The 26612-nt window shown below is 30.7% G+C and overlaps 1 protein-coding gene across 1 annotated transcript; it reads left to right on the top strand.

Moving 5' to 3' along the window:
- The first annotated feature begins 12907 nt into the window (after positions 1-12907).
- Positions 12908-17495, top strand: LOC131806274 (uncharacterized). The gene is made up of 3 exons (XM_059130245.1): positions 12908-13068; positions 13138-13658; positions 17467-17495. Exons 1-3 carry the CDS (start codon positions 12908-12910, stop codon positions 17493-17495), a joined length of 711 nt encoding a protein of 236 aa, XP_058986228.1.
- Positions 17496-26612: the final 9117 nt, after the last annotated feature.

Raw genomic sequence — 26612 nt, 5'->3', positions numbered from 1 at the left:
AGTGAATTGCAAAGGAAGTCGCATGGAATTTTAATTGACAAGACATTGTGGGTATTGTCCCACTCAAAATATCGATCTGGAGGATGGGGGGATGAACTACATATATTTTTTTTAGATTTAATTTAAAATGGATTTTGAATCCAATCATAGATGGATTTCTTTTTTTTTTTTTTCAATTAATTGCCCATTTCCATTATGTTTTTGAAATTTTAATATTCAAATCCATTTTTTTGAGATTTGAATATTTTTTTTTATTTCTTTTAACTCCGACATACAAAAGTTATAGGATTTCATAAAATGCAAATTGCGAAAATGTGGTGTTGATTGGCCAGGTGTCAGGTGACGTCAGAGGCCAACAGTTGCTGCATTCAGAATTGCATTGAGGGATACATATATATAAAACATATATGTTAATATGTCAGATGTGTCGATATTTTTTTATTTAAAAAAATCTTAAAATATGAGGTATTCAAAGACATTTTAAAATGAAGGGTAGGCGTATACATGATGTCAGCACGTATACGCAACACGAATAACTTTTCAAGGACCAAGAAACGTGGATTTTTTAAAGAATATTTTTTCAAGGACCAACTTGGATTTTTTAAAGAATATTTTTTCAAGGACCAACAAACGTGGATTTTTTAGAGAATATTTTTTCAAGGACCAACAAACGTGGAATTTTTAAAGAATATTTTTTCAAGGACTAACAAACGTAAATTTTCCAAAGAATATTTTTTCAAGTATCCAAGAAACGTGGCTTTTTTTAAAGAATATTTTTTCAAGGACCAACAAACGTGGATTTTTTAAAGAATATTTTTTCAAGGACCAACAAACGTGGATTTTTTAAAGAATATTTTTTCAAGGACCAACAAACGTGGTTTTTTTTAAAGAATATTTTTTCAAGGACCAACAAACGTGGATTTTTTAAAGAATATTTTTTCAAGGACCAACAAACGTGGATTTTTTAAAAAATATTTTCTCAAGGACCAACAAACGTGGATTTTTTAAAGAATATTTTTTCAAGGACCAACAAACGTGGATTTTTTAAAGAATATTTTTTCAAGGACCAACAAACGTGGATTTTTTAAAGAATATTTTTTCAAGGACCAACAAACGTGGATTTTTTAAAGAATATTTTTTCAAGAATCCAAGAAACGTGGATTTTTTAAAGAATATTTTTTCAAGAATCCAAGAAACGTGGATTTTTTAAAGAATATTTTTTCAAGAATCCAAGAAACGTGGATTTTTTAAAGAATATTTTTTCAAGAATCCAAGAAATGTGGATTTTTTAAAGAATATTTTTTCAAGAATCCAAGAAATGTGGATTTTTTAAAGAATATTTTTTCAAGAATCCAAGAAACGTGGATTTTTTAAAGAGTATTTTTTCAAGGACCAAGAAACGTGGATTTTTTAAAGAATATTTTTTCAAGGACTAACAAACGTAAATTTTTCAAAGAATATTTTTTCAAGGATCCAAGAAACGTGGATTTTTTAAAGAATATTTTTTCAAGGACCAACAAACGTGGATTTTTTAAAGAATATTTTTTCAAGGACCAACAAACGTGGATTTTTTAAAGAATATTTTTTCAAGAACCAACAAACGAAGACTTTTTAAAGAATATTTTTTCAAGGACCAACAAACGAAGATTTTTTAAAGAATATTTTTTTTTAAATATTTTTTTGAAGTATTTCAATAAACGTGGATTTTTTAAAAATATTTTTTAGAGTACATTAATAAACGTGGATTTTTTTAAAACATTTTTATAGAGTACATTAATAAACGTGGAAATTTTTAAAATTATTTTTTTAGAGTACATTAACAAACGCGGATTTTTTTAAAATATTTTTTAGAGTACATTAACAAACGCGGATTTTTTTAAAATATTTTTTTAGAGTACATTAACAAACGCGGATTTTTTTAAAATATTTTTTTAGAGTACATTAGTAAACGTGGATTTTTTTAAAATATTTTTTAGAGTACATTAATAAACGTGGATTTTTTAAAATATTCTTTTAGAGTACATTAATAAACGTGGATTTTTTTAAAATTATTTTTTAGAGTACATTAACAAACGCGGATTTTTTTAAAATATTTTTTAGAGTACATTAACAAACGCGGATTTTTTTAAAATATTTTTTTAGAGTACATTAACAAACGCGGATTTTTTTAAAATATTTTTTTAGAGTACATTAGTAAACGTGGATTTTTTTAAAATATTTTTTAGAGTACATTAATAAACGTGGATTTTTTAAAATATTCTTTTAGAGTACATTAATAAACGTGGATTTTTTTAAAATTATTTTTTAGAGTACATTAACAAACGCGGATTTTTTTAAAATATTTTTTTAGAGTACATTAACAAACGCGGATTTTTTTAAAATATTTTTTAGAGTACATTAACAAACGCGGATTTTTTTAAAATATTTTTTTAGAGTACATTAGTAAACGTGGATTTTTTTAAAATATTTTTTAGAGTACATTAATAAACGTGGATTTTTTAAAATATTCTTTTAGAGTACATTAATAAACGTGGAAATTTTTAAAATTATTTTTTTAGAGTACATTAACAAACGCGGATTTTTTTAAAATATTTTTTAGAGTACATTAACAAACGCGGATTTTTTTAAAACATTTTTATAGAGTACATTAATAAACGTGGAAATTTTTAAAATTATTTTTTTAGAGTACATTAACAAACGCGGATTTTTTTAAAATATTTTTTAGAGTACATTAACAAACGCGGATTTTTTTAAAATATTTTTTTAGAGTACATTAATAAACGTGGATTTTTTTAAAATATTTTTTAGAGTACATTAATAAACGTGGATTTTTTTAAAACATTTTTATAGAGTACATTAATAAACGTGGAAATTTTTAAAATTATTTTTTTAGAGTACATTAACAAACGCGGATTTTTTTAAAATATTTTTTAGAGTACATTAACAAACGCGGATTTTTTTAAAATATTTTTTTAGAGTACATTAACAAACGCGGATTTTTTTAAAATATTTTTTTAGAGTACATTAGTAAACGTGGATTTTTTTAAAATATTTTTTAGAGTACATTAATAAACGTGGATTTTTTAAAATATTCTTTTAGAGTACATTAATAAACGTGGATTTTTTTAAAATTATTTTTTAGAGTACATTAACAAACGCGGATTTTTTTAAAATATTTTTTTAGAGTACATTAACAAACGCGGATTTTTTTAAAATATTTTTTTAGAGTACATTAGTAAACGTGGATTTTTTTAAAACATTTTTTAGAGTACATTAATAAACGTGGATTTTTTAAAATATTCTTTTAGAGTACATTAATAAACGTGGATTTTTTTAAAACATTTTTTTAGAGTACATTAGTAAACGTGGATTTTTTTAAAACATTTTTTTAGAGTACATTAATAAACGTGGATTTTTTTAAAACATTTTTTTAGAGTACATTAATAAACGTGGAAATTTTTAAAATTATTTTTTTAGAGTACATTAACAAACGCGGATTTTTTTAAAATATTTTTTTAGAGTACATTAACAAGCGCGGATTTTTTTAAAATATTTTTTTAGAGTACATTAGTAAACGTGGATTTTTTTAAAATTATTTTTTTAGAGTACATTAATAAACGTGGATTTTTTTAAAATTATTTTTTTAGAGTACATTAATAAACGTGGATTTTTTTTAAATTATTTTTTTTGAGTACATTAATAAACGTGGATTTTTTTAAAATTATTTTTTTAGAGTACATTAATAAACGTGGATTTTTTTAAAATTATTTTTTTAGAGTACATTAATAAACGTGGATTTTTTTAAAATTATTTTTTAGAGTACATTAATAAACGTGGATTTTTTTAAAATTATTTTTTTAGAGTACATTAATAAACGTGGATTTTTTTAAAATTATTTTTTTAGAGTACATTAATAGACGTGGATTTTTTTAAAATTATTTTTTAGAGTACATTAATAAACGTGGATTTTTGTAAAATTATTTTTTTAGAGTGCATTAAAAAACGTGGATTTTTTTAAGATATTTTTTTAGAGTACATTAATAAACGTGGATTTTTTTAAATTATTTTTTAGAGTACATTAATAAACGTGGATTTTTTTAAAATTATTTTTTAGAGTACATTAATAAACGTGGATTTTTTTAAAATTATTTTTTTAGAGTCCATTAATAAACGTGGATTTTTTTAAAATTATTTTTTAGAGTACATTAATAAACGTGGATTTTTTTAAAATTATTTTTTTAGAGTAGATTAATAAACGTGGATTTTTTTAAAATTATTTTTTTAGAGTACATTAATAAACGTGGATTTTTTTAAAATTATTTTTTTAGAGTACATTAATAAACGTGGATTTTTTTAAAATTATTTTTTTAGAGTACATTAATAAACGTGGATTTTTTTAAAATTATTTTTTTAGAGTACATTAATAAACGTGGATTTTTTTAAAATTATTTTTTTAGAGTACATTAATAAACGTGGATATTTTTATAATATTTTTTAAGAGTACATTAATTAACGTGGATTTTTAAAAATATTTTTTGAAGTACTTTAATAAACTTGGATTTTTTAAAATATTTTTTTAGAGTACATTAATTAACGTGGATTTTTAAAAATATTTTTTGAAGTACTTTAATAAACTTGGATTTTTTAAAATATTTTTTTAGAGTACATTAATTAACGTGGATTTTTAAAAATATTTTTTAGAGTACATTAATAAACGGGGATATTTTAAAAATATTTTTTTAGAGTACATTAATAAACGTGGATTTTTTTAAATATTTTTTTTTTGAAGTACATTAATAAACGTGGATTTTTTTAAATATTTTTTTTTGAAGTACTTCAATAAACGTGGATTTTTTTAAAATATTTTTTGAAGTATTTTAATAAACGTGGATTTTTTTAAATATTTTTTTTAAGTACTTCAATAAGCGTGGATTTTTTTAAATTTTTTTTAAGTACTTCAATAAACGTGGATTTTTTTTTTAATTTTTTTTTTTTTGAAGTACTTTAATAAACGTGGGTTTTTTAAAATATTTTTTGAAGTACTTTAATAAACTTGGATCTTTTAAATTACTTTTTTAGAGTACATTAATAAACGTGGATTTTTTAAAAATATTTTTTAGAGTACATTAATAAACGTGGATTTTTTTTAAATATTTTTTTTTAGAGTACATTAATAAACGTGGATTTTTCTTTAAATATTTTTTAGAGTACATAATTAAACGTGGATTTTTTAAAATATTTTTTTAGAGTACATAGTTAAACGTGGATTTTTTTTAGAGTACATAATTAAACGTGGATTTTTTTAAAATATTTAAACGTGGAATTTTTTAAAATATTTTTTTAGAGTACATAATTAAACGTGGATTTTTTTTAAAGAAATTTTTATAAAATTCACCTTTATTTTAGAAATCTATGTTTCTGCGTGCACGTTTCCCATAAAATTGCCCGCACAATATCTCAATCTCATCCATATTTAATTTAAATTTCTCTATGGCAGCCATTAAATATTCATAAATATAAAATGGGTCTGTGTTTCAATTTTTTCTCTTCCATTTTTTTTGAAAAATCATTTCTGCATAGTTTTTCGTTTTGTTTTTGTTGTGTGAAAAACAGAAGCCCGCTTAAAATGAGGTCAGATACATTTTCACCTGGAAATCTCAAAACAATCTGAAAAATGTTACAGTGTGGCAACGAGCTCAACAATGTCATCATCGTGAACGACAACCACACGGAAAAAATTACGTGCGTTCGTTTCACTTTGTCCCTAATATGTGTGTCACACACACACACACAAACAGTGACATATGCAAAACATGAACATGAAAAGTGTAACAAATATGGCATGTAATTTCCCTTTTCAAAGGACCTCCTTGTTGGCGCTCTATATTTTGGAGGAGGGGTCGTTTTGCATTGGATGTGTGCATTTGAATGTCACGCCACAGATCAAACACACAATTATTGCATTTTTTTCAAAATTCAAAATAAAATGTTCAGAATATGAACAATTTAATATTTGATATGAAATTAAAATACACAGATTTTTAAAGAAAATTTTTTCAAGGACCCTCTGTTGAAGAAACGTGGATTTTTTAAAGAATATTTTTTCAAGGACCCTCTGTTGAAGAAACGTGGATTTTTTAAAGAATATTTTTTCAAGGACCCTCTGTTGAAGAAACGTGGATTTTTTAAAGAATATTTTTTCAAGGACCCTCTGTTGAAGAAACGTGGATTTTTTAAAGAATATTTTTTCAAGGACCAATAGTTGAAGAAACGTGGATTTTTTAAAGAATATTTTTTCAAGGACCCTCTGTTGAAGAAACGTGGATTTTTTAAAGAATATTTTTTCAAGGACCCTCTGTTGAAGAAACGTGGATTTTTTAAAGAATATTTTTTCAAGGACCCTCTGTTGAAGAAACGTGGATTTTTTAAAGAATATTTTTTCAAGGACCCTCTGTTGAAGAAACGTGGATTTTTTAAAGAATATTTTTTCAACGACCATCAGTTGAAGAAACGTGGATTTTTTAAAGAATATTTTTTCAAGGACCATCAGTTGAAGAAACGTGGATTTTTTAAAGAATATTTTTTCAAGGACCGTCAGTTGAAGAAACGTGGATTTTTTAAAGAATATTTTTCCAACGACCATCAGTTGAAGATGCGTGGATTTTTTAAAGAATATTTTTCCAACGACCATCAGTTGAAGAAACGTGGATTTTTTAAAGAATATTTTTTCAAGGACCATCAGTTGAAGAAACGTGGATTTTTTAAAGAATATTTTTCCAAGGACCTTCATTTGAATTTACGTGGATTTTTTAAAGAATATTTTTCCAAGGACTTTTATTTGAAGATACGTGGATTTTTTAAAGAATATTTTTCCAAGGACTTTTATTTGAAGATACGTGGATTTTTTAAAGAATATTTTTCCAAGGACCATCAATTGAAGATACGTGGATTTTTAAAGAATATTTTTCCAAGGACCTGCATTTGAAGATGCGTGAATTTTTTAAAGAATATTTTTCCAAGGACCTTCATTTAAAACTCCTTTCTCTTTGATATGTCCTAGCACCGAATTATGTATTGAAGTAATGAAACTCAAAACATTTCCATTGTTCTCGAAACATTTATCCCTTTTGGCATTATTTTGATATTCTCCCTTTCCTCCCTCCCCCTTCCGAAGACATTCCTTTCCACGTCTTGAACAAAATATTACCAATATAATTTTGAGGTTATGTTTAAAGCCTCCGGCTAGGAATGTAACAACGAAAATGCCTTCTTGTTCAATTCGAAATGAATTCCTTTATGGAAAATATCTCTGTAAGGATTGCTTGTGTGTTAATTGCTCTATATATCACCACATAGGAAAATAGGATACAAGTGCTTGTATGTGAGGAAGGGGGTATATGTGTGTGTGTTGGAAATATACATGTCGTTGTTTAGTAGGCCATTGTATATCATTTCTCACTTTACAACGACTAACAACATGGGAATTATAAACATGGCGAATTTACATCGTCTTCATTAGAAGCAGAGGGGTAGCACAAAATGAAGATAGGGGAAAATTAAATATTTAGGATATTTGTATTTATACCTTGAAACAATATTCTTTAAAAAATCCACGTATCATCAACTGATGGTCGTTGGAAAAATATTCTTAAAAAAATCCACGTAACTTCAACCGAAGGTCCTTGGAAAAATATTCTTTAAAAAATCCACGATTCTTGGTCTTTTGGTCCTTGAAAAAATATTCTTTAAAAAATCCACGTTTCTTGGTCTTTTGGTCCTTGAAAAAATATTCTTTAAAAAATCCACGTTTCTTGGTCTTTTAGTCCTTGAAAAAATATTCTTTAAAAAATCCACGTACCTTCAACTGATGGTCTTTGAAAAAATATTCTTTAAAAATCCACGTACCTTCAACTGATGGTCCTTGAAAAAATATTCTTTAAAAAATCCACGTTTCTTGGTCTTTTGGTCCTTGAAAAAATATCCTTTAAAAAATCCACGTTTCTTGGTCTTTTGGTCCTTGAAAAAATATTCTTTAAAAAATCCACGTTTCTTGGTTCTTGAAAAAATATTCTTTAAAATATCCACGTTTCTTGGTCTGATGGTCGTTGAAAAAATATTCTTTAAAAAATCCACGTTTCTTGGTCTTTTGGTCCTTGAAAAAATATTCTTTAAAAAATCCACGTTTCTTGGTCTTTTGGTCCTTGAAAAAATATTCTTTAAAAAATCCACGTTTCTTGGTCTTTTGGTCGTTGAAAAAATATTCTTTAAAATATCCACGTTTCTTGGTCTGATGGTCGTTGCAAAAATATTCTTTAAAAAATCCACGTTTCTTGGTCTTTTGGTCCTTGAAAAAATATTCTTTAAAAAATCCACGTTTCTTGGTCTTTTGGTCCTTGAAAAAATATTCTTTAAAAAATCCACGTTCCTTGGTCTTTTGGTCCTTGAAAAAATATTCTTTAAAAAATCCACGTTTCTTGGTCTTTCTTTAAAAAATCCACGTATCTTGGAGTGATGGTCCTTGAAAAAATATTCTTTAAAAATCCACGTATCTTGGAGTGATGGTCCTTGAAAAAATATTCTTTAAAATATCCACGTTTCTTGGTCTGATGGTCGTTGAAAAAATATTCTTTAAAAAATCCACGTTTCTTGGTCTTTTGGTCCTTGAAAAAATATTCTTTAAAAAATCCACGTTTCTTGGTCTTTTGGTCCTTGAAAAAATATTCTTTAAAAAATCCACGTTTCTTGGTCTTTTGGTCGTTGAAAAAATATTCTTTAAAATATCCACGTTTCTTGGTCTGATGGTCGTTGCAAAAATATTCTTTAAAAAATCCACGTTTCTTGGTCTTTTGGTCCTTGAAAAAATATTCTTTAAAAAATCCACGTTTCTTGGTCTTTTGGTCCTTGAAAAAATATTCTTTAAAAAATCCACGTTCCTTGGTCTTTTGGTCCTTGAAAAAATATTCTTTAAAAAATCCACGTTTCTTGGTCTTTCTTTAAAAAATCCACGTATCTTGGAGTGATGGTCCTTGAAAAAATATTCTTTAAAAATCCACGTATCTTGGAGTGATGGTCCTTGAAAAAATATTCTTTAAAAATCCACGTATCTTGGAGTGATGGTCCTTGAAAAAATATTCTTTAAAAAATCCACGTATCTTGGAGTGATGGTCCTTGAAAAAATATTCTTTAAAAAATCCACGTATCTTGGAGTGATGGTCCTTGAAAAAATATTCTTTAAAAAAATCCACGTATCTTGGTCTTTTGGTCCTTGAAAAAATATTCTTTAAAAAATCCACGTATCTTGGAGTGATGGTCCTTGAAAAAATATTCTTTAAAAAATCCAGGTTTATTGGTTTTTTGGTCCTTGAAAAAATATTCTTAAAAAAATCCAGGTTTCTTAGTCTTTTAGTCCTTGAAAAAATATTCTTTAAAAAATCCACGTTTCTTGTTCCTTGAAAAAATATTCTTTAAAAAATCCACGTTTCTTGTTCCTTGAAAAAATATTCTTTAAAAAATCCACGTTTCTTGTTCCTTGAAAAAATATTCTTTAAAAAATCCACGTTTCTTGTTCCTTGAAAAAATATTCTTTAAAAAATCCACGTTTCTTGTTCCTTGAAAAAATATTCTTTAAAAAATCCACGTATCGTGGAGTGATGGCCCTAGAAAAAATATTTTTTAAAAGATCCACATATCTTCAACTAATGGTCCTTGAAAATAATATTCTTTAAAAAATAAAATTTGATTTTTTTCTAGTTTTTTTAAATTTTTAAAGATTCCAATATTCTTCCCCCTTTCTCCCTCTATTTTCTGCTGCCCTTGCCCCATTGGTCTTTATTATTTGTCATACATTCACATTCGAATTAAAACATAAAATCATAAATTTCTCTGCAATACCCAGTTGTGGGCCAACGCATAACAATTGTTCTTATTTTGCAACTGGTCTCTCAACTCCCCACTCTTTCTCTCTCCCTCTCTTCCTTAGCCATGAAAGGGGATGGGAGACTACAAAACAGACATATTTAACATTTTAGATTTATTAGAGTCACATTTTGGTCACATATAAAATATGTATGTAAATGTATTTATAGTAGTGTGCTTATGGGGATGTTGGGAATTCACCACGATTTATCACGGCAAATTCTATTGGGGATGTTGATTTGGGTAAATTCACCACGGTGAATTTTAATGGGGATGTTGTCTTGGGAATTGTACCACGGCAAATTCTATTGGGGATGTTGATTAGGGTAAATTCTCCACGGTGAAATATATTGGGGATGTTGTCTTGGGAATTGTACCACGGCAAATTCTATTGGGGATGTTGATTAGGGTAAATTCTCCACGGTGAAATATATTGGGGATGTTGTCTTTTGAAATGTACCACGGCAAATTCTATTGGGGATGTTGATTAGGGTAAATTCTCCACGGTGAAATATATTGGGGATGTTGTCTTTTGAAATGTACCACGGTGAAATATATTGGGGATGTTGTCTTTTGAAATGTACCACGGTGAATTATATTGGGGATGTTGTCGTTTGAATTGTACCACGGCAAATTATATTGGGGATGTTGTCTTTTGAATTGTACCACGTCAAATTTTATTGGGGCTGTTGGCGTTGGCGTTGCTAGTTTTAATATGAACTACTAGATGGCGCTAAGTTTAGCGCAGACACAGTCCAAAACTGTGTATGGGATGGTGACATTTCAAGTTTTAATATTCACCACTAGCAAAAAATGTATTATGATCATATCGAGTGGAGCTAAAGAGATTCACCATGTGAGAAGTGAATATAGCAGAAACACATCTGAAAGAGGTAAGTATCGAAGAAAATCATTTTATCTAGATGGCTCTCAGAATGCTTTTATATAGTCAACATGCTGATTACTGCAGTCAAATGTGCTTATTAATTTATTTGAAAACATATATTTCAAGAAATCGACTTCAATAAATGTGATATATTATAGAAGAGTTTCAATTGACAAATATGCTGCAATTATTGATATTTCAGGGGTTTTAAGAAAAACGATAACGAAGTCGAGTGGGTTGAACACGAAAATCAGCATGTTGGCTATGCAAAACATGATGAGATAAAAAGACAAAACTAACTTTTCGTTGTACTTGTTTTAATTTGTCTATAATTTTAGCGACTCAAAAATGTTCAGTCATTTCCCTCGAAACGATATAGGCGACATCTAACGGTGAGTTCCATCCATACTATCCATAAATTATGTTGTAGCATAGACACACTCCAAAACTATTGAAATATGATCATATCGAATGGGGCTAGAGAGATCCACCATATGAGAAGTGAATATAGCAGAGACAAATTTGGTTAGTATCATAGTCAACAAGAAGATGTGTGTTCTATTATTTTGTCCAGATGGCTCTCCAGTCATTTCCCTCGAAACGATATAGGCGACATCTAACCACCAATTAATGTTGTAGCATATACACACTAAAAAAATGCTGCTGTAGCCAATCAAAGCAAATTCTTCTTGTGTGGACAGGCATTTTGATACATTATATCGATCGCTTTTTGATAGTTTTGTCGATGAAGAATTTGTTTACATTATGTAGCAATTTGAGAGAATTGAAACTGAAAGAGTTTCATGACAAACCCTGCATCAATTCGGTATTGAAGATTGAAGGGATTTGAAGAAGGAAACACCATTGTTTACATTAACTAACAATTGGATTTCTGTGAAATGGATATGAGAATTTGGGGGGAAGCGTTGTTGCAGAGTTTCATGACAAATTCTGCTTCAATCACAGAATTTCTATTTGTTTACAAAATGTAGTCAATAATGTATTGATTGGATTGGAAGAAATTTCAGTACTCAACAAGTCACAGATTAATAAGCATCGTTTCTTAATATTTTTAAAAAAGTTTTTATAATGTCTCAAAAAATTTGTTGGTCATGCAGCCTTTATTACAAGGAAAAAAGTGAATTTGTGAAACATATGAAAAAGCATTGTATGTTTTGTGATGTTTTATGTGAAAGTGTAAACGATTTAGAATTGCACTTAGAGAACCATCATGGAGATGAGCATGTAATGAAACAAAATCGTGATCAACAACAAGAAAAACTAAAGCAGCAGCATGAAAATAAATCAGCTGTGAAGGTGGAAAAGTTTTGTGGTGATTGTGATAAAATTGTGAATAATATACGATCACACGTTCGTAGCGAAGAACATCGATCCACCGTGAGAAAAAATCTGGATTCTGACATAAAAATTGTTAAAAGTGCATTTAACAAAAATATACTCAGCTATGAGATACAAAACAATAAAGACATTTTGTACCCGATCGATTTTCTTAATGCTTCAAAAGAATTAATAATTAAAACCTTGAAAAATGAGTTAAACGGTAAAACGCTCATAAAATTTAATATGGAACTCCAAGGACTATATGTGAAACCAAACAATGAAAAAGATGGACCTTCAACTTCCAAAGAGTTAACTATTGAAAATATATTTAATCATATTTCAAAAACAACGCTATTAACCCTGGGAGATGATTTGGAAGAGGTCGTTTTCAACCACTGTGTGGAAATTATGTCTAAATCAGAAGAGTTCCAAGAAAGAGGCTCTAATTGGGCCCTGGAGAAACTTTTAAAACTTGACATAAATGTGTTGAGGGCCAACTTAACACGTGGCTCACATTATATTCCAACTCCGAAATCATTAAGCAACAAGAAGGGTGCGTGCCTTAACATCAAAAACTATGATGACTTTTGTTTTAAGTGGTGTATGGTTGTTGCATTGGGAGAAACTGCATATGGAGATCCGAGTATAACCTCTTCATATAACGTAGACATACACCAAGATGTCATTATTCTGCAGTCTGGAATATCGCTAAATTTCGAACAATTAAATTTCCCATTGGGTCTTAAATATATAAAAAAATTTGAAATGAACAACCCAGAGATCAGCGTAAATGTTTTCGGTTATGAAAACAAGTCGGTCGTTGGTCCATATTACTTAACAAAGGAGACGAAAAGCAATCACATTAATTTAATATTGCTGCACAATGAAGAAAATTTTCATTACATTTTGGTTATGGATATGTCTTGGTAATTAAAAACAAAACTTATCAATCAAAACCATATCATAATAATCATGTATTTGTTCTTTTTTTTCAGTCTTATGCGGTCTCAATTCACAAGTCATAAGGAGAAAGGTTATTTTTGTTTTGGATGCCTGCAATGTTTCCACGATGAAAATAAATGTATGACTCACAAAAAGCAGTGTGGAAAAGTAGTCTGTGCCCTGCCGAACAAAAAAGAAGCCGTACTGAAGTTCGTCAATCACAAGAAAAAGGATAAGGTGCCTTTCGTTATTTATGCTGACTCCGAAAGTGTACTGGAAGACGTGCAGGAAGATGAGAACAATGGGGCGAGTAAAAAAACGGAAAAGGTAAAGAAGCATATTCCATGTGCTTTTAGTTATTTTATTAAATGTAGTTTTAATGAAAATTTAAATAAGTTATTTATATATAGTGGACCCGACGCAGCAAATGTTTTTCTGAAAGAACTAATTCAGGATTGTAAATTTTTGTATGATAGTTACCTAACCAAAACGAAACCTATGAATACTCTAACACCCGAAGAAGAGACAGCTTTTCTTAGGGATATAAATTGTCGTATATGTGGCGATATTTTAGGTAACGATAGGGTGAAAGATCATTGTCACTTAACGGGGCAATATCGAGGTGCGGTACATAACCATTGCAATCTGCAATATCATCTACCTAAATTTATTCCAATATATTTCCACAATTTTTCTTCGTACGACTGTCACCTCTTCTTTAAAGAATTAGTTGAATTTGGAGGTGAAATAAGAGTCATACCTCAAAACAAAGAAAAATATATTTCAATGTCTTATTTCATTAATATGGATAACGAGTCAACCGACTCTAGTTCTTTAAAAAGTACAGTTGTTGTAGGAGAAGAAGAAGATTCGAGTGAGGAAGATGATGAGGAATTCCAGCAAGAAGAGGAAAGTGAGGGCAAAAAAGAGAAGAAAAAGAAAATGAATAGATTAGAGCATCGTTTCTTAGATAGTTTTCGATTTATGCCTACTAGTTTGGATAAATTAGCAAGGAATTTATCTCGAGATTCTTTTGTTGCTATCAGATCTCATTTTCCTGATGATGAAGCATTCGAACTTATGACTAGGAAAGGAGTATTTCCCTACGAATATATTTCATCATTTGAAAAATTGAAGGAGAAACAACTTCCCCCTATAGACCAATTTTATAATAAGTTGACAGATACTGAATGCTCGTCAGACGATTATAGGCATGCAACAAATGTTTGGTCACATTTTCGATGTCAAACTATGCAAGACTACATGGATTTGTATTTAAAAGCTGATGTCTTGCTTTTAGCAGACGTATTTGAAAATTTCAGGAGCTTATGTATGCGAATTCACGAACTGGACCCTTGTCAATATCTCACAGCACCATCTCTATCTTGGGATGCAATGCTACTATGTACTAAAGTCGAACTTGAGCTACTCAGAGATATAGACATGTACAATTTCTGCAAAAATGGTATTCGGGGAGGGCTTACCCAGTGCTCAAACAGACACTCGGTAGCAAATAATGAAGATGCTCCCAATTATAATAGTGCCAAACCAGAGGTAAATATCTATTATTTGGATGTAAATAATTTATATGGTACAGTTATGACTGAGTGTCTCCCTGAAAAAGATTTTAGATGGGTGGAGGGTTATGAAATGGAGAAATTCAATGATCCAGCTGTAATATTATCTATTCCTGACAACGCTCCTACTGGTTTTATTTTAGAGGTTGATATTGAATATCCACCGCACCTTCACGACAAACATAACGATTTACCTTTTTTGGCGGAGAAAAAGTGTGTTGAGGGCTCAAAAACTGAAAAACTGATTGCAGATTTTACTGACAAAACATCATACACCATACACTACAAATTACTTAAGCAATCTCTGAAACATGGACTAATTCTTAAGAAAGTCCATAGAGTTTTGGCTTTCACACAAAGCGCTTGGTTAGCTCCTTACATACTGAAGAATAATGAACATAGGGAAAAGGCTGAAAATGCCTTTGAAAAAGATTTTTTTAAATTATTGAATAACTCTTCATTCGGTAAGACAATGGAGAATATCGACAAAAGAAAAACTGTGAAAATTGTGACAATGTGGGTAGATGAGGCAAACCAAAGAAGAAGGAATGTTGCTAGTAAATTAATCTCGAAGCCAAATTTTCACAGCCTTTCGATATTCTCCGAAAATATGGTTGCTATTCAAATTAGGAATGTCAGAGTAAAATATGATAGACCATTGTACTTAGGGTTCTGCATATTAGATTTATCAAAGTGGGTGATGTATGATTTTCTGTATGATTTTCTAAAAGTGAAATTTGGTGAGGATTTTATTCTAAATTATATGGATACAGATTCGTTCATATTAACATTTTACGGACGGAATTTGTATTCCGAATTATCTTTAGATGAAATATTGGCTAGATTTGACACCTCAGGGTTTTCAAAAGAAAATAAATATAAACTTCCTCTAATTAATAAGAAAAAACTTGGCATGATGAAAGATGAGAATGACGGAAAAACAATGGTTGAATTTGTAGGCCTTCGTCCTAAAATGTATGCCATCAATGTAGTTGATAGCGAAGAAGTAAAAAAATCTAAGGGAGTTAAAAAGTCGGTCCTAAAAAAGTATACTATAGATAAATATCGAGAATGTCTTTATAACAAAAAGGTTTTTTACGGTACCATGTTTTCGTTTAGGTCAAGACAGCATACAATATATACAGACAAAATTACTAAAATATCGCTAAGCCATCAAGATGATAAACGATTTATTCTAGAGGATGGTATTCACACCTATGCTTGGGGCCACTATAGATTAAATAACCTTCATGAAACAAATGTAAATAACTCAAATGAATCTGTCTCAATGGACTTGGATTAAAATATAAATTTAATTATGATTTAAGTTTCAATATATAGATAAAAGAGCATAGTAATAATATTAATTTAATTGTCTTTACTCACTATAAATGTCATCATATTAATATTTTCTCGCAACACAAAATGTTTAATTTTTAAGTAAATATAAGTGTATTATATTTTAGCTAGTCTTTAACTATTCTTATTATAAAATAAAACAAAATATTTTTGATTATAAATTTATGTAAATTGCGTTTTATTGAAATATTCTTGCAAAGGTGAGTATAAAATAGATTATACTACTTTTCGTACAATTCCTGTTAATGGAACGTACTCGACCAGACGATCATGTATAATTAAACAGTACGCAGAAGTGTTTTGTGGAATTGGTTTATTGGTTTCAAATTGGATTTTTAAATCGATTGGTCCATTCTTAACAGCTTCGTTTTGATTGCTAATGTCAATAACGGCGATGGGCTTGTCTTTAAAACTTGCATATGTAAGAAGTGGTTGTGGCTCCCTCATGTAATATGATTGTTGAAACTTTGTATACATGTCATATAGTACTGCATAGCCATTTTCTTCGAACTTTACATTCAAATCATCGTAAGGATAGGTTTCAGAGTTCAAGTGAACTTTGATGTTTTTAAGTTCGCAATGTTCCAGCTTGTTGTCTTTTTCAAATATCAAAGCAACATATCGTGGTCTTTCATGATTGACAGACAATTTAACACTCCAACTGTGTTGTCTTCCACCAGCAAAAGTTGGATTAAAGTAGCAGTCCCAGCTGCGGAATGCTAAAGGCAACGCTTTTCCATCCTTAATAGTTTTCAAGAAGCTGATTTTTCTATAGTCTGATAATTGAATGTGTTGTACTTTCCATACAACATTTGTTATGGTGAGTTTAATTTCCTCCGTATCCATGGTTGAATAACACACATTTTTATCGTTGGCACTACGCAAAAGAATCAAGTCATGCTTGCTGTTGCAAATTACTTTATCAAAGTCCTCTGCGAACCCTAGTAGACGGTTTAAGGGTACACAAAAATTAAAGTATCCTACTGATAAATCATTATCAGCTTTCCATCCCGCTTTGCTCATAACCTTACTTTCGGATTCGCTTAGAGAAATCCAATTTTTAATTTCTGTAGTTATTCCTAGATAACGAGTACGATCAATTTCAACACCATTTAGTTCATAGCGAATTTCATCAAACATGTATCCCACACAATTATTTCTCAGTCTTGCATTTTGCGATACTTCTCCCTTGCTATTTTTCAAATTTCCTTCAATGAATAGATAACTCTCCGATGGAAGTATGTAAAGATCCTGATTTTGTATACTTATCCGAATTTCATCATTATTTTTAAATGATTGAATATATGGAACATAGCTGTGGTAGTCTCTCTTTACAATATTCTCATCCGAGAATGGACGCTCATTAATGTTAAGTATTTCAGACATTTGGTTTGACTTTAAGCTTAATAAGTTTTAAAAACTCTTTATTTTCCTTTGAAATTGTAGGTCTTGTCGGTTTGACAACTTTGTGTTGAATGTGTCTTGGTATTTGTTTATGATTGTATTTATTGTAGATAATCATGATTGCATTGGTCTTATATGAATACGTAGCGTGATTTCTTCCTCTCTAAAATTTATAAAGCGACCTTCTTGATCTACTATCTTTATCTCCAGACGACCGATTTCTTTGACGTTCACTGGTAAATAAATGAGATTCATTGGTCTCTCTACCAATTTATATCCCGGAGGAACATTAAGAGCAAATTCATGTAGAATATGCGTTGGCGACCCATTCATGAATGATCCAGTTACAATATTGCAGTGTATTTGTATGGCATTAACCTTTAAAATGTCGACTTGAAGGTTTGAAGTATGTTTTTTCCCAGATTCTAAGATTTTTTCGGTAAAACCAAAAAGCTTGCCTATAGATTTTTCTTTATCAAAGTAAATAGGATCATGAGAAGACATGATTTCTACTTTTAGCGTATTATTATTCGCCTTAATTTCAATGGATCTATTCTCGTGGATAGTTTTATATTCCGTTTCCAAGTAATTCGCAATATCTTGCAATTCATAGGATCCTATAGGTATTTTTATAATATTGTCTCCAATGTGAAAGAGATTGTTATCATTATCCACATTGGGTATTGAATTGTATGATTGGAAATCTATTAGGCAACACTCATAACTACTATTTCCCAATTCAATTGGGGGTAAATATGTTGAATGTAGAATTGGAGATTTACCGGACACAGTAAACGTTCTTGACATTGCAAAATTCTTTGTCGTAATAATTGAAACACAAAATATGCATACGTATATATGGGTTTTTATTTATTTAAATATATGCTTGTATATTGTATATCTACATATTAAGATTATATGATATGATTCTTATCTATCCATGAATTATGTTTGTCTGAAAATCCCAGCCACTTAACCAAGACTTTATTACCTTTTGTTTTTAAAATTTTCTCAACTAAATACGTGTTGGGATATTTTGTGGGTAAAAGTTCTTCTTTGTAGAAACATCCTTGGATGGGATTTCCTTCATAGTCTTCTAATAAATAAGTAGCGGGGTTTGTTATTCTTATTGTTCTTATCTTGAATATTTCCGTAGTCCAATTTGGCGTGTATCCCTTTTCAAATTGATGTTTATATTTGCTAATGCGTACATGATCACCCACACGAAAGTTTTGTCTCCTAAAAATTTTTAAGTGGTTATAAGCAGATTGCAACAATGCCTTCTCATTCGATGAATTTACTTGAATAGGGGCCATTTTTATTGTTCGATGAGGTGTTTTATTGTATTGTTTAACCAATTCTCTATAAACATCAATCCATAGATAATTCCCATTATAACTGAACTCCTTCCACATTAGCGACTTCAAAGTTCTATTAAAACGCTCAACAATTGAGGCCTTCAATACACTATATGTGGAGTAGTGGTTTATGGAATATTTCTGCATTAGTTTTTTAAAATCTGTGTTGAAAAATTCTTTTCCATCATCGGTTTGCAAATTTTTTGGAATTCTTCCTCTTTGTAAGATTTTTTCAAAAGCCATAGAAACATCCGTTGCCGTTTTTGTTTTAAGGGCTTCACACCATGCGAATTTCGAAAATGTATCGATGACAGTTAACAAAAATCGGAACCCCTTGTTTGCTTTTGAGTAACTGCCCATTTCAACTAAATCTGCTTGCCAGAGATCATCAATACCCTTTGTAATAACCCTTCGTCTTGGAAAGTTTTTTCGTGCTTGATGATGAAGTTCATTTACCAAACCCCGCTTTTCCATTGTTTTATTCGGTATGATATATTAAAGCTGGTGAGTTGAATGGAGCTTGCGATAAGGCTTTAAATATTTCGTTTTGTGAACGTTTGAGTTGTGATATTTCTTCTCTTAGGAAGGTGCACTCTTGAATGAAATTTTTCTTTAAAATTTCTTGAATGTGCTTGATTTGCGTATGTACGTATGCTTGGTTGACCGCATCCGCTCCTTCTGCTGGAGATGCAACATTCCTAATCTTTTTATTTTGCACGTTAAGGTTGTTATCTTCATCAATATTGACTCCCAATAATCTCGAAACATTTTCTCTCACTGCTATTGATTGATTTTTTTGATTGTAATGATGTCCAAACTTGTCAACAGTCATATGTTGTATGCTCCTTGAGAGTATTATTTAATATATTATATTTCCTTCTCGCAGTTCCTCGATAATAGAAACAATTTCATTAGTATGGTTATTGTTTCCGGCTTGTTGTGATGCCAACAACAGCTTTAATCGTTCTATCAATTCGTTGGGATCGTCCCAGTATATAGTTGGGTTTACCAGGATTTATTGTCAGTAAGCCTTTGCCGCTGTGAGTATCCTCTATTATATTTTTTATTATTTTCTTATATTTTTGTCCCCTGTTGGACTTTGTTCGTCCATTAGATTCATAGTTTATTTTATGCGCATTTGTGTCTAATAATATTGTTTTGTAAATATCGAGTTCTGTATGATCATAGTTCTTGGGGTCTTGATAAAACAACAGTTCAAACAAACCGGGTGTTAATGCCCAATTTTTATTTCCAATCATAATCTTTTCATTGCTTATTTTGAGTGGTTGGTCCCCAAATCTCCATTCTCCATTGTTATCTTTGTGTGGACCATAGACTACATCTAGTTTTTTAATTTTCTTCAAGAATGATAGATTCATAGGTTCCTCATTGTTGGAATAAAATTTGTCGTCGTCTTGTGATGTATTAAAGGAATCGAAATTTTGTGTGTAATCTACTTTATGCTTTAACCCCTCCAATGCATTGGAATCTAACTTAACATCTGGTTTATAATTCTTAAGGGGTGTACTTGTAATAATAGAATCTCTGTACATTTCCATTTTCTCTTTCTTAGGCATAATCATTTTGGAAGTATTTTCAGTTGAAAGCTTTAGTAGTTTGTTTATTGGCTCCGTTATTGGTTTGAAAGTATTTTTCAATTCTGTAGTTTTAGCTTCTTCACCCATTTTAATGCTTTGAAATTTCTTTTTCAAGACATTTCTGGACTTAACAAGCCGTTTCAGCATTTCCTCCTCCATGGCTGTAGGTGCACTAATATAAATTAACATTTGCAAATACATTAAATAATATTAAGGTTGAATAAATATATGAAAGCCTTTTCTGTATCTTCCAGAGTGAATTTCGTCATCCTTGGAAATCGTTAGAAATCCATACTTTTCCTTCCAGCATTCATGACAAATTTTTTTGAAATCTTCAAAACTAATGTCACATCCGACGTGATCATTAAATATATGTCTTAAATTCAGATCATCTTGTTTAAACACGATTATAAAATTCGCATTATCACGCAATAAATGTTTTGGTATACGTGTGTATGTTTGACACAAATAAAACGAATCAACATTCTTATGTCGCCCCATACTGAAGTAATTTTTAATGTTGTTTTGTTTATCGCATGCAACATCATCAAAAATCATGATTGAGTTTGGCTTTATTTCGTCCGTTTGTATAACATCGTCATTGTTATTAAATGTATACAATCTCATCCCCTTTGTAGTGGATATCAGTTTCTTTAGGTACTCATATTTTGTCTGATACAGCGATTTTGAGTAAATGTAAACATTTTCAAATTTTAATCCATTGGGGCTTTCTATCAAACTAAGCATCACATTAGTCTTTCCACAATTTGATGGTCCTACTATTAAGGCTCGTATAGAATCAGGCAGCAAAGTACTATGTCGGGGGGTCTTTCTTTGCATAAAATCCACATTTTGAACAATTATTTTAGCTTGTTGTTCCAGTAATCTCATGATTTAAACTAATGAGTAGTTTTAAGAAAACATTCATATTTATAATATAATCAAATATCGATATTTCTTTCGTTCAGCGTCCCGCTAAAAAGTATAAAATGATTGTTTACAACACGAAGCGATTTATTAGAAAGAAACACGTTCAAGGAGGAGGACTGGTAAATAAGTTGATTAACTCTTTACCCGTTGAACTTCATTTACCAGGATATCAATTTTGTGGACCTGGAACAAAGCTAGAAAAACGTATTCAAAGAGGAGATCAAGGTATTAATCCATTAGATGCAGCGTGTAGAGCACACGATATTGCCTATTCACAAAATAAAGATATTGAACAACGTCACATTGCTGATCGTGAACTAACTGAACGGGCTTGGGAGCGAGTAAAATCGAAAAATAGTAACATTGGAGAAAAAATTAGCGCATATCTTGTAACTAACATAATGAAGGCTAAGACAAAGCTAGGCATGGGTAATAAAAACCCCAAACAAATATTGGGTCAACAACTTTTTAAAAACGCTTTAAAAAAAGCTACAAGTTCCCTTAAAAGCAAAAAACCAACTGATATTGATGAAGCCATAAAAATAGCCAGACATGAAATACAAAAGACGTTTCGAGGAAAAAAATCAAAGGTCGCTATACCGCGAGTAATAAGCGTGCCCAAAAGAGGTGGATTTCTTCCTCTCATTCCCATTCTAACTGGATTAGGAGCATTGGGAGCCTTAGCATCGGGTAGTTCAGCAATTACCAATGCCGTTTTAAATGCAAAAAAAGCCAAACAAGAGTTGGATGAACAAACCAGACATAACAAAACAATAGAAGCTATAGCTATGGGTAAAGGTCTCTATCTCAAACCATATAAAAAGGGCTATGGAATTTATGTTGATGAAAATAAAACTCCAAAAAACTAATTAAGCAGCTACCCAAAGGTCCTCTAACCGATGTAAATATTAGTTTTTTTGGGAAAAAATATATACCTCACTTTAGAGGTGTTTATATGCGTGATAATCTACCTAAGAAACCACATCGAATTGAATGTGGTATCATAAATTTGGATGTTAGCAGTGGACCTGGCACGCATTGGGTGGCATATAATAAAATCAATAATAATATCGACTATTACGACAGTTTCGGTAATCTTCAACCCCCGATAGAAGTTTTACGCTATTTGGGACCAGCTATTACATACAATTATAAAAGAGATCAACGATTTCATACATACAATTGTGGACATCTTTGTTTAAAGTTTTTATTGGACATGAACAAAATTTTATAAATACTCCAACATCGATGATATCCTCTCCATTCAAATTCAACTTTCCAAAGAAGATGATTGAAATCAATAGATCGGATATTGCACTGGTTGATTTTCAATATTGCCATGGAAACCACAAGAGTATTTTCGTGAAGGAACTATCATTTATGTGTGGTGCTTCTGTTGTTCCAGATTATTTTTTGTTTCGCCCACCTTTTAATATAAAAGAACTTACTGGGGAAGCATGCAGAACAAATGCCTACACCAAGACACATGTGAATGGCTTAGATTGGACGGATGGAGAAAAAAATTATAATGATGTCGAGAAAGCTCTTACACCATTGAACAATTATCAATATATTTTTGTCGTTGGACAAGAAAAGAAAATCTTTTTACAGAAATATATTCATTCTACCATTATAAATTTAGAAAATAATATGAAACTTCGAGCTTGCCAAAATTATTTTACAAACTGTCCTATACATTTGGACACTAGATTTAAATGTGCCATAAATAATATATTTAAGATATTTGTATTCATTGAACAAAACTGGAAAGAACTTGGCTACATACTAGACGATGAAATTAATAAAGTTAATAAATAAAAACAAGCAACTGTATTATTTGCATAAAACTTTATTTAAAGCATTAAAGGTAATGAAAGTGAACAATAATAAGAAAATGGTTGAACATTTACTCGCTCCACGACCACAAACATCTACACCAATTTCAGAAGGCGTACAATTCCAATTTTTTGAAATAGTTGGGACATTAGTTGTTTCACGCCCTTCCAGCAATGGGCAACGATATGTCAACCTTGAATGCTCAGTAACAGGACAATCAGTTTGATCCCAACTATGAATGTTTACTTTACAAAAATAACATCTGGTAATATCTCCTACTCCAGTATAATAAAGTCCTACTGCAGCCATTGTCTTGGGATCTGGATAATTTAAAGGCCAGCGAGCAAAGGTTTTTAAGCGTTCGTCTTCCTTATTAAGAAGAGACATCTTCCTTTCTAAAGCTTCACTAATAAACTGAAATATTTCTCTGTACACATTAAAATGAAAACAGCTTGCAATTTTTAGTTTCAAACAAAATATTTATTTACTTTTCAGTTTATGTTAAATATGGTTGATAAAAATAATCTGGCTGATCCAAATGTTTTAATTCTAGTTTGTAAAGACTCTTTCCGCTTCCATCTTTCAACACAGTTTTCGTCACAGAATAACCCCCACCAGCTATTTCTTTTATGTATTCATCCGCCAGCGAGAGGAATCTTGACGGCAAATAGAGGATAGCATCATTAATTTTCAGCACAATTCTTTCCCCATATTTTGTATTTGTTCTAAAGGCGCCATGGATGTTGTATTCTTTGTTATCCTCCATTTCTTTCAAAGTTATTATTTTTTTATAACTGAAAGAATTGAATAAGTTTATTAAATCTGCGTTCGCCATAATATCACTTTCAATGTTTAATTTTATACTGTGAGCCTTACTTGAAATTGTCTTCTATATATACGAATATTTAACGCGAATTTCACAATATTACAGAGTTACTAGAGTTTTTAATTTTGAGCATAATTAAGCATGTTCTCATTCATGCTCCAATCTATCGTTGAAGCAGAATTTGTCATGAAACTCTGCAACAACGCTTCCCCCCAAATTCTCATATCCATTTCACAGAAATCCAATTGTTAGTTAATGTAAACAATGGTGTTTCCTTCTTCAAATCCCTTCAATCTTCAATACCGAATTGATGCAGGGTTTGTCATGAAACTCTTTCAGTTTCAATTCTCTCAAATTGCTACATAATGTAAACAAATTCTTCATCGACAAAACTATCAAAAAGCGATCGATATAATGTATCAAAATGCCTGTCCACACAAGAAGAATTTGCTTTGATTGGCTACAGCAGCATTTTTTTAGTGTGTATATGCTACAACATTAATTGGTGGTTAGATGTCGCCTATATCGTTTCGAGGGAAATGACTGGAGAGCCATCTGGACAAAATAATAGAACACACATCTTCTTGTTGACTATGATACTAACCAAATTTGTCTCTGCTATATTCACTTCTCATATGGTGGATCTCTCTAGCCCCATTCGATATGATCATATTTCAATAGTTTTGGAGTGTGTCTATGCTACAACATAATTTATGGATAGTATGGATGGAACTCACCGTTAGATGTCGCCTATATCGTTTCGATGGGAATAACTGAACATTTTTGAGTCGCTAAAATTATAGACAAATTAAAACAAGTACAACGAAAAGTTAGTTTTGTCTTTTTATCTCATCATGTTTTGCATAGCCAACATGCTGATTTTCGTGTTCAACCCACTCGACTTCGTTATCTTTTTTCAAGAATTTCACTTGATTATTCCGGAATTTTTCGATGTCATTTCTTTGTCTATATTTTCATTTATACTTTCATCTATGCTGAAATTAAAACCCCTGAAATATCAATAATTGCAGCATATTTGTCAATTGAAACTCTTCTATAATATATCACATTTATTGAAGTCGATTTCTTGAAATATATGTTTTCAAATAAATTAATAAGCACATTTGACTGCAGTAATCAGCATGTTGACTATATAAAAGCATTCTGAGAGCCATCTAGATAAAATGATTTTCTTCGATACTTACCTCTTTCAGATGTGTTTCTGCTATATTCACTTCTCACATGGTGAATCTCTTTAGCCCCACTCGATATGATCATAATACATTTTTTTTTTTCGGAGGGTGTCTCTGCTAGTGGTGAATATTAAAACTTGAAATTTCACCATCCCATACACAGTTTTGGATTGTGTCTGCGCTAAACTTAGCGCCATCTAGTAGTCCATATTAAAACTAGCAACGCCAACAGCCCCAATAAAATTTGACGTGGTACAATTCAAAAGACAACATCCCCAATATAATTTGCCGTGGTACAATTCAAACGACAACATCCCCAATATAATTCACCGTGGTACATTTCAAAAGACAACATCCCCAATATATTTCACCGTGGTACATTTCAAAAGACAACATCCCCAATATATTTCACCGTGGTACATTTCAAAAGACAACATCCCCAATATATTTCACCGTGGTACATTTCAAAAGACAACATCCCCAATATATTTCACCGTGGAGAATTTACCCTAATCAACATCCCCAATAGAATTTGCCGTGGTACAATTCCCAAGACAACATCCCCATTAAAATTCACCGTGGTGAATTTACCCAAATCAACATCCCCAATAGAATTTGCCGTGGTACAATTCCCAAGACAACATCCCCAATATATTTCACCGTGGAGAATTTACCCTAATCAACATCCCCAATAGAATTTGCCGTGGTACAATTCCCAAGACAACATCCCCATTAAAATTCACCGTGGTGAATTTACCCAAATCAACATCCCCAATAGAATTTGCCGTGATAAATCGTGGTGAATTCCCAACATCCCCATAAGCACACTACTATTTATGAGTGTGCATACATTTGTGTGTGTATGAGAAAGATTAGCACACACACACACTCAGTGGAGGAGCCAAACAACTAGATTGCAACTATGCAATGAGACACTGATACATGCAATGCTCCCCATGGACACTAAATACAGATTGCTAGATTGCAAAGAGTTGAAACAGGCTCGAGCACACACACACACATATGTTGGGACATACACACACACACACACACATTTACATATGTCATATTAAAGAAATGCTATTGCATGTTTAAAGGTCTATTCCTTTCCTAAGGATAAAAACATGTTCAGATGTATTTACCTTGTTTTTGTTGAGGCGGAAGGGGGAGGAGGGAGTTTCGTCGTTGTTGCAGAATTTTATTACACTTTGCCAGTGGCGACGGCAGGACCACCACAACGACGACAAAAACGTCACAACAAATAGGGTTTCTCATACATTTATGCACTTGACACCATTGTATGCAATTAGTGTAAGTGTGCATGTGTGTGTGTGAGAATACGTGTGGCAAGTATATATACTTGGGTTTATTTGTATTTACACTCATTATATGTGGTGTTTGGTTTGTTTATATAGGTGTGCGTCTAGGTTGGTTTGCATATGTGTCC

The sequence above is a fragment of the Musca domestica genome, unplaced genomic scaffold (assembly GCF_030504385.1).
Source record: "Musca domestica strain aabys unplaced genomic scaffold, Musca_domestica.polishedcontigs.V.1.1 7, whole genome shotgun sequence".
In the NCBI taxonomy this organism is placed as follows: Eukaryota; Metazoa; Arthropoda; class Insecta; order Diptera; family Muscidae; genus Musca; species Musca domestica.
This window is presented reverse-complemented; position numbering and strand designations above follow the sequence as displayed.

Excerpts from the sequence above, each read along its gene's own strand:
- LOC131806274 (XM_059130245.1), top strand. The coding sequence starts at position 12,908 with ATGAACAACCCAGAGATCAGCGTAAATGTTTTCGGTTATGAAAACAAG. Across the intron at positions 13,069-13,137 it reads TTGGTTATGGATATGTCTTG|TCTTATGCGGTCTCAATTCA; the intron begins GTAATTAAAAAC and ends CTTTTTTTTCAG. Across the intron at positions 13,659-17,466 it reads TATATGTGGCGATATTTTAG|GTCTTGTCGGTTTGACAACT; the intron begins GTAACGATAGGG and ends TTGAAATTGTAG.